General features: G+C 37.1%; 1 protein-coding gene across 2 annotated transcripts; it reads left to right on the forward strand.

Moving 5' to 3' along the window:
* The first annotated feature begins 206 nt into the window (after positions 1-206).
* Positions 207-2,024, forward strand: LOC120180163 (transcription factor bHLH96-like). Of its 2 annotated transcripts, XM_039185548.1 has the most exons (4): positions 207-1,074; positions 1,402-1,600; positions 1,637-1,812; positions 1,897-2,024. In XM_039185548.1, exons 1-4 carry the CDS (start codon positions 562-564, stop codon positions 1,990-1,992), a joined length of 984 nt encoding a protein of 327 aa, XP_039041479.1. In that variant the 5' UTR covers positions 207-561; the 3' UTR covers positions 1,993-2,024. The 2 variants fall into 2 exon arrangements, with proteins under 2 accessions (XP_039041479.1, XP_039041478.1); XM_039185547.1 differs by having other exon boundaries at positions 1,402-1,812.
* The last annotated feature ends 7,483 nt before the right edge of the window (positions 2,025-9,507 follow it).

The raw sequence follows: 9,507 nt of genomic DNA on the forward strand, positions 1-9,507 counted from the left end.
AAAAAGAACATTAATTTAGTATTAAAATATATCAGATTGATTGTAATTTTGAAAGCCGAAAGCACCACTCCTCTGTGTTATAGATTTATTTTGATAAATAATGTGTGATTTGATCATGTTTACCATTTTAGGTACAAAAAACTCTTTATCTTGAAAAATAATGTTTGTCTTTGTGTTTCTCTTTCTCTCTCCTACTGGCTTAGAGAATCTCTCTCTGGTTCAGCAACTGGTCTGCAATGTAATCTCACGTGCAGCATGCTGTAGCATTTTGTTGTTTTTTCAAGGATTAAGCATCTTTTAAAAAGGTCATCAACTTTCTTTCATGGGGGAAGAGAAGATGATAAAAGGGGGACTTTGTTTGGTCTTTTGGATGTGTAATTCTTTGGGCTCTTCATTATTTCTCTCATTTTGGGTTTCTTTGTAGGGAACACCTCTCTCTTTCTCAATTCTCAGCTTTCAGCTCTTACAATTACAAGAGATTCACTTTTCGTGTGACTGAGAGAAACAACAACTTAAATAGAGAGATTGCAAGCGTAACAAGGATCTGGGTTTTTGAAAAACATGGCATTAGAAGCCGTGGTTTACCCTCCAGATCGATTTACTTATGGTTTCAAGGACCACTTTCCCGGAGTAGGAGCTTGGGGTTATGCTTTTTGCTTCCAAGAAGAAGATAAAAATCTTACTGCAATTCTTGAAAGCAACTTAGAACAACAAGAGGATCATCATTTCCATGCAAATTGGGGCTCTTCGTCTTCTTCAGTCATTCAACAACATCCAAATGAGCTATGGGATCTTTACTCTTCTTCCCCCGAAGTTTGCACTGTCGATCAGTCTCTCCCCCGCCCTGCAGCCGGGGATTTCCAAGCTCCGATGGAACCCCCGCCATCTTACACTGCGACGGCGACGACCAACGGCACCAGACGAAAACGTCTTCGTACCAGGAGAAGCAAGAACAAAGAAGAGCTAGAGACCCAGAGAATGACTCATATTGCCGTTGAACGCAATCGACGGAAACAAATGAATGAGTACCTGGCTGCGATCAGAGCTTTGATGCCACCTTCTTATGTTCAAAGGGTCAGTTTTTATCTATACCTCTCTCTCTCTCTCTCTCTCTCTCTCTCTCTCTTACTTTGTTTTCACTTATTCTTTGATAATTTCGATTAATGAAGTAATAATTAACCTTTAAAACAAGTTTAGATAACCCTAATCTACCACTTCGATTAACATATTATAACCATTTTTGCTTATGAACCGTGAAAGGCATTGGCTGAGAAAAGTTAAGAAACTCCCGACTTTCATGAATCATGGAGACCATTTAGATTCATAGACTAGGTCAGCTATGCATCTCTCTTTATCGGACAACAAAATTATAGTACTAATATATGCATGAACAATTTTCAGGGTGATCAAGCTTCGATAATTGGGGGAGCGATTAATTTCGTGATGGAATTAGAGCAGCTATTGCAGACCATGGAGGCTCATAAGTGGACCACTCAACATCCAGAACCCAACGGCAACCTTTCTCCCTTTGCCGAGTTTTTCACCTTTCCACAATTCTCAACTCGTGCGACGTCTCAGTGCAACGATTCACCGTCGTCCATGGCGGCTGATCGGCCTATGGGCGCTGCCGAAAGCGTGGCGGATATCGAAGTGACCATGGTTGAGACACATGCCAACCTCAAGATACTCTCCAAGAAACGATCCAGACAACTCTTGGAACTGGTTGCCGGGTTGCAAAGCCTGAGCCTCACCATTCTCCACTTCAATGTCTCGACCGTCGAGGAAATGGTTTTGTATTCAATTAGCGTCAAGGTAATAAGAACAGTACCAACCAATCATTTACTCCAATTTCATCACCATCTCAAATTATAATTTCCTTTTATTGTTTCTGGACAGGTTGAGGAAGGGTGCCATCTGAACACTGTGGATGAAATTGCAGCTGCCGTTAATCAAATGCTGCGCAGAATCCAAGAAGAAGCTGCTTTCAGCTGAGACATATAAAGCCCAAGTTTTTTGTCCTGCTGTAACTGATCAGGAAGGGACTCCATTGTTGTTTGTTATCATATTTGTTTCAAGCATGAAACTTTTAATATATTTCCTTCATGTATTTCGAACAACATACAGTGTAGGGAGTACAATATTTCCTCTAATGTAATTTGGCCATGAATAAATCAGATTACGTCTTATTATTACCACTTTCGTAAATACAAAAAACGTTTCACAAAACTGTGCCCCATCAGCTACAGTGCAGAGAAATGGACAGAATTCTATTACTTTACTTCTCATAAAAAATAAAAAGATCAAATAATTATGACACTTAAAGACATAGACGCCCATATCTTCCGGCCGGCTTCTTTTGACAAGATGAACTTATTTTGTATAGTTCAAAGTACCATAAAAGCTGGGATATATTTGACCCTATTAATTAAGGTAATAAGTTTAAGATTCGAATTTTATGATAATTTACTATGTTTTGACATCACTGTTAAGAGTGTAACCATTGCCCTGCTCCTTCCTGTAAGCAACAGAAAGAAGACATACTTTCATTTTCTCCCCAGAAGTCTTTTAATGTATCAAGAATGAATGCATGTATTTTAAGGATCATTTGAACAATTATATAAAGGATTGTAATGATGTATCATTTGAAGTTATGTGTTGCTCTCTTTACCATCTTTAGAATTATTCCAACACATTTTAACTGTGTAGGTGCCGCAATTAGCCAAATGTGAACTCTATGCTAAACGTTCTTACTTTTCTTAATCCTTTTACAGCTGTTTTTGATGACTACCTTCCGCCATTATATTATAAAATTATTGATTATTAACCCTTTCCTCTTCATTTGTGATAGAATTGCTCGATTGTGTGGAAAAAAGTAAAGGAGATTACTTTTTGTTGCTCACAGAATGTTACTTTTTTCCATTCCTGTTTCTTCTGTTTTGATAATAACTAAATAACATCCAATATATTGTTTTAAATGTTGGAGACGATCATGACCGGAAATCATACGCCTAAAGTACCATAAATGCAATCAACAATGTTAAATTTTGATTTGAATATTAATTAAAAATTAAGTTAAATTTTATCATAGTTTTTCTGATCGAAGATTAGTTGATGATTAAGTTTATTTAATTAATAATTTTTGGTTACGAAGTATTTGTCTTTATAGACAGAGAATATGTTTTAATCTTTAAAATTATGGGAGATATGTTGGGAAATAAACGAGAACGAGTAATTTCTCTATAACCAGATTACTGAGAATGCGAAATAAAAGTGGAAAAATAATACCCGAAATTGATAACTGAGTTCAACCAATTATGCTTACGTCTCTGGAATGCTGCAGATCTTTTACTAAGAGAGAAAATTTACAGGTGTTTACAAAACACTCACTACTCACAAGAAAGCTCTTTAGTATTGGGAGAAAGAAATGATTTGGGATGATTTTGAAGCTAAATGGGTTAGGGTATTTATAGTTGAAGCTTAAGGACTAATCTTTTAAATACCCTAAAGTTCAATGACTCAATTTTATAATTATCCTAATTAAAAAATAATAAAATATTTAGCAACCCCTTTTAGCCGCCCCATTTGCTTTTGAATTCACGATGGCTGCCAAATATTGTTGAAAAACAATATTTGACTTTTCAACTCCAACAATATCTCACTTGAAGAATAATTTTAATTTGTCTTCACACCTCGATCAATGCAACAGCATTTCTAGTCTTGTTATTCTAGCATGCCAACTGAAGTTGAACACAACTTCAGTTTGTATGTGGTCACCGTCTTTGTCAACATGTCTGCTGGATTTTGAGCTCCACTAATCTTTTCAAGCTTCAAAATCCCATCTTCCAGAAGAGACCGGATAAAATGATATCTCAATTGCATGTGCTTCATCCTGGAATGACAAGACGGATTCTTTGCTAGATGAATAGCACTTTGACTGTCGCAATACAAGACATTATTTTCTTGTTTCTTGCCTAACTCTTCCAAGAAACTTTGGAGCCAAACCATCTCCTTGCTGGCTTCCGTAACAGCGATATATTCTGCTTCAGTTTTGGAGAGAGCAACTATCTTCTGTAGTTGAGAAACCCAACTCACTGCAGTATCTCCTAGAGTATAGACATACCTTGTAGTGCTCATTCTGATGTCAACATTTCCGGCTAAGTCAGCATCTATATAGCCTGTCAGTATCGTATCTCCACCTTTGAAACAAAGTGCTTTGTTTGTAGTACCCCGCAGATATCTGAGGATCCATTTGACTGCTTCCTAGTGTACTTTGCCCGAATTATTCATGTACATGCTAACAGCTCCCACTGCTTGAGCAATATCTGGTCTGATACAAACCATGGCATACATCAGACTTTCAATTGTTGAGGCATACGACACCTTCATCATGTGTGTACGTTCTTCCTCCGTCTTTGGTGACTGTTCTTTAGAGAATCTAAAATGAACACCTAAAGGTGTACTTACTGGTTTAGCATCTTGCATGTTGAACCTGGAGAGTAGTTTGTTGATGTACTCAGCCTGTGATAACATCAAAGTCCCCGACTTTGTGTCTCTCTTGATCCTCATCCCAAGAATCTGCTTTGCAGCGCCCAGATCTTTCATTACAAACTGCTTCGACAATTTTTGCTTCAAGTTTATAATCTCTTGCATGTCTGAACCTGCAACGAGCATGTCATCAACGTACAACAATAAAATAATGAAGTTGTTATCGAACCTCTTGATGTAGCAACAATGATCTGCTTGGCATCTGGTAAAACCACTGCTATCCATGAAGCTATCGAACTTCTTGTACCACTGTCTAGGAGCTTGTTTTAAACCATACAAGCTCTTCTTCAACCTGCATACCAGGTAGGGGTGTTCAAATAACCGAACTAATTCGGTTAATCGACCAAACCGAATTAGTTCAGTTAATTCGGTTCGGTTATCAAATTAGTTCGGTCGGTTAACGGTTAAATTTTTTTTAAAAATTCGGTTAACGATTAATTCGGTTCGAAATTGGTTAATTAATCGAATTAACTGAATTAACAGAAATTAAATTTCAATATTAAATATATTATATATAACATATGGGCTCAACCCAAACTATTTAAAACCCAATTAATAATTTAAGATCCAATAACTTTTAAACCTAAGTCAATATTAATTAATTAAAAATTTTATATAAATTTTATTTTATAATTATATATTATTTAAATTAATTGTAAAATGTTTTTTAATTAAAAAATATTATATATATTATATATAACATATGGGCTCAACCCAAACCATTTAAAACCCAATTAATAATTTAAGATCCAATAACTTTTAAACCTAAATCAATATTAATTAATTAAAAAAATTATCTGAAATTTTTTATTTTATAATTATATATTATTTAAATTAATTATAAACTTTTTTTCAATTAAAAACATTTAATTTTTATATAAATTAGAAAATTTTAAAAAATTTCGATTAATTCAAAAATTAACCGAATTAACCAAAAAAAATTCGGTTCGGTTAATATTTTCGAAAAAAAGTTCGGTTAATTCGGTTCGGTTCGGTTCGGTTTTAACCGAATGAACAACCCTAATACCAGGTTTTTCTTGCATGCCTCTATGAAGCCTTCTGGTTGCCTCATATAGATTTCTTCCTCCAAATCACCATGAAGGAAAGTTGTCTTCACATCTAACTGCTCAAGATGTAGATTTTCTTCAGCTATAATTTTCAACACCAGTCTGATTGTAGACAGTTTCACGACTGGAGAGAAAATTTCATTGTAGTCAATACCTTCTTTTTGCTGAAAACCTTTGACAACCAATCTTGCTTTATAGCGTTTGATCCCATCGTTCTCTTCTTTGATCCCGTAAATCCACTTGTTATGGAGTGCTTTCTTGCCTGGTGGTAATTCAGCTAATTCCCACGTCTGATTTGACATAAGCGAGTCCATCTCATCTTTCATGGAAGACTCACACTTAACTGAATCCTCCACCTGCATTGCTTCATCATAGCACTCTAGTTCACCGTTGTCAGTCAGCAACAAGTAGTGCAAAGAAGGCGAATAACGCTGAGTTGGTTTAGGAATTCTAGAGGAGCGTCTCAGTTCTGGTGTGACCGGTTCTTCTTGAACTTCTTCAGGACTGGTCTGAATATCATTTCCAGAAATCTTCTCAAACTCAACAAATTCCTTTGTTTCAGCTTCGACATTGAAGCTACTTGATTCTACGGTTGACCTGTCTTTGTACATCACATTCTCATTGAAAATGACATCTCTGTTTCTAATCATCTTTCAATTTTCGTAGTCCCAAAACCGGTAACCGAACTCATCACCACCATAACCAACAAAGACACATTTGTTGGACTTGGCATAAAGTTTACTTCTTTCAGCAGAGTTTATGTGTACATAAGAAATACAACCAAACACTCTTAAGTGTGAAAGGTTTATTTCTTTTCTGCTCCAAACTTCCTCTGGTATTCCCCCATCCAAGTGAACAGAGGGCCGGCGGTTGATCAGGTAAGCTGCAGTGTTGATAGCTTCAGCCCATAGAAATTTGGGCAAGCCGGCATGTATCCTCATGCTTCTGGCACGTTCATTCAGAGTTCTGTTCATACGCTCTGCTACGACATTCTGCTGTGGTGTCAAAGGGGCTGTTGTCTCCATCTTGATCCCATTGTTTGCATAGAAATCTCTGAATCTATTGCTTTTGTACTATCCTCCATTGTGAGACCTCAACCGCTTGACTTTCAAACTAATCTCATTTTCCACAATGACCTTATATTTTCTGAAGGTATCAAAGACTTCTGATTTCTTCTTCAGAAAATAAACTCACACCTTCCTTGTTGAATCATTGATGAAGGTGACATAATATAGTGAGCCTGCAAGAGATGGAACTGGAGATGATCCTCATACATCTGTATGAACCAATTCTAACTTTTCTGCCTTAGGTGTCTTGCCAATCTTTGCAAAACTGATTTTCTTTTGTTTGCCAAAGATGCAATCCTCGCATAGTCCGACATCTACATTCTTTAGATCCAACAGCTTCCCTTTTGACAAAAGTGTATTCATCCCTTTCTTGCTCATATGACCAAACCTTTGATGTCATATGTTTGATTTTCCATCAGCATCTGATACTGCAATGATATTCTCTAAATTTGAGGTTACATAGAGAGTACCAGTCTTCTTACCACGAGAAATGACGAGTGCTCCTTTGGTAATCTTTCATTCACAGTCTGAAAAAGTTGTACTATATCTTTCTCCATCAAGCTGTCCTACAGAAATCAAATTTCTTTTGAGACCAAGAATATGTCTCACTCCTGTCAGCTTCCAGGTGGTCTGGTTTGGCAACTTTAATCGGATATCTCCTTTTCCGACGATCTTCAAGGTTTCATCATCAGCTAGATGAACCTTCCCAAAATCACCACTGACATAGTTCTCATTGATTTCTTGGCATGGGGTGGAGTGGAAAGATGCCCCTGAATCCAAGATCCATGATTCAATCATACTATTGACGTATAGAATCATGGCATCACCTGTCTCTTCTAGACTCCATGTACAAGGCTGAGGAGCTTGATGCTTCACCCGATTCCCTCCGTCGAATTTCTTCACTCAATACCAGATCCTGAACATCGTTGAATTTTAATTTGCTATTTCCCGACGAGCTGTTGACTATTGTAACAGTAGTATTCTAACTGTCTGGTAGAGATGATAAGAGAATTAAAGCTCAAACTTTATCATCGAATTCAATTTCCACGGAACTCAACTGGATTGTGATTGTGTTGAGTTCATTTAGGCGTAGAGCCACTGACACCCCTTCCGTCATCCGCAAATTGAATAATCGCCTCATCAAGTGAACTTTGTTTGAGTCTGATGACTTCTCATACATACTGGAGAGAGCCGCCATAAGACCCGCCGTTGTCTTTTCCTTTGCTATGTTGAAAGCAATATTGCGGGATAATGTCAGTCGAATAACTCCGAGGGTTTGTCTGTCGAGAAGAGCCCAGTCTTCATTCTTCATGCCCTCTGGTTTAGGGATGGCAATGGGTCGGGTCGGGTCGGGTTTTTGGGCCACCTGACCCGACCCGAGAAGAAAGGGTTTTTCACCCGTGACCCGACCCGACGAAATTAAGGTTTCACCCGACCGACCCGACCCGAATATATGACTTAGAAACCCGACCCGACCCGACCCGAAATAATAATAAAAAAAATTATTCAATGAAAACAGTGACTTAATTGAAAAAAATTATATATGGAGGGACATTATTGTAATTATCCCTAAATATATAGGATAAAATTATATATATTTTTCGGGTCGGGTCGGGTCGGATTTTTTTCACCCTAAACCCGACCCGACCCGACCCGAACAGTACATTTAAAAAAAACCCGACCCGACCCGACCCGAACCCGAAATTTTTTTTAAAACATCCGACCCGATCGGGTCGGGTCGGGTCGGAACCCGTCGGATTCGGGTTGAGTTGCCATCCCTACTCTGGTTGCTTTCCTGAGAGAGATTGATATAGATTTTTCTGGTACAGAAAATCCTCAATCTGTATCTTCCAAAAGCCAAAGTCCGCACCATTGAACTTCTCAATTTTCACCTTCCCTTCGTCTGCATCCATCGCTCCCACTCGAATCTGGCTTCTTTGGATCATTTCTGACAATTTCTATGAACCGCCGTGTATTATAACACCTCCGTCGAGAAACTCGTATCACCGACAAATTTTTTACTAATCACGAAATTCACTAGTCACATGAATAGTGACCTCGCAAAAAATTGACAAAATTCACAAACAAAAGCTCTGATTATCAGTTGTTGGGAAATAAACGAGAACGAGTAATTTCTCTATAACCAGATTAGTGAGAATGCGAAATAAAAGCGGAAAAATAATACCCGAAATTGATAATGAAGTTCAACCAATTATGCCTACGTCTCCGGACTGCTGCAAATCTTTTACTAAGAGAGAAAATTTACAGGTGCTTACAAAACACTCACTGCTCACAAGAAAGCTCTAGTATTGGGAGAAAGAAATGATTTGGGATGATTTTGAAGCTAAATGGGTTAGGGTATTTATAGTTGAAGCTTAAGGACTAATCTTGTAAATACCCTAAAGTTTAATGACTTAATTTTATAATTATTTCTATTACAAAATAATAAAATATTTAGCAGGCCCCTTAGCAGCCCCTTTTAGCCGCCCTATTTGCTTTTGAATTCACAATGGCTGCCAAATATTGTTGAAAAACAATATTTGACTTTTCAACTCCAACAAGATAATTATTTTAGATAAATTTAATCCTTTTGTGATCTATGTAACTTTTGTAGTTTAAGTTGCATACATTAGTTTTATATAGATATTAGTAGGATACATCAGGTTTTGACATATATGTATACGAGTTTTGAGATACATATGACATCAAATATTTATCTTTTTTGAGATCTTTATGTTTAGAGTAGATTATTTCCCAGCTCATATGTGAAAATATGCAAAGACAAACAAATCGTCTTTGGTGTGTGATTTTTCTTACATTGATATTAT

This window comes from Hibiscus syriacus, unplaced genomic scaffold (assembly GCF_006381635.1).
Source record: "Hibiscus syriacus cultivar Baekdansim isolate YM2019G1 unplaced genomic scaffold, ASM638163v2 tig00112491_pilon, whole genome shotgun sequence".
NCBI lineage: Eukaryota > Viridiplantae > Streptophyta > Magnoliopsida > Malvales > Malvaceae > Hibiscus > Hibiscus syriacus.

Excerpts from the sequence above, each read along its gene's own strand:
- LOC120180163 (XM_039185547.1), top strand. The coding sequence starts at position 562 with ATGGCATTAGAAGCCGTGGTTTACCCTCCAGATCGATTTACTTATGGT. Across the intron at positions 1,075-1,401 it reads CACCTTCTTATGTTCAAAGG|GGTGATCAAGCTTCGATAAT; the intron begins GTCAGTTTTTAT and ends AACAATTTTCAG. Across the intron at positions 1,813-1,896 it reads TGTATTCAATTAGCGTCAAG|GTTGAGGAAGGGTGCCATCT; the intron begins GTAATAAGAACA and ends GTTTCTGGACAG.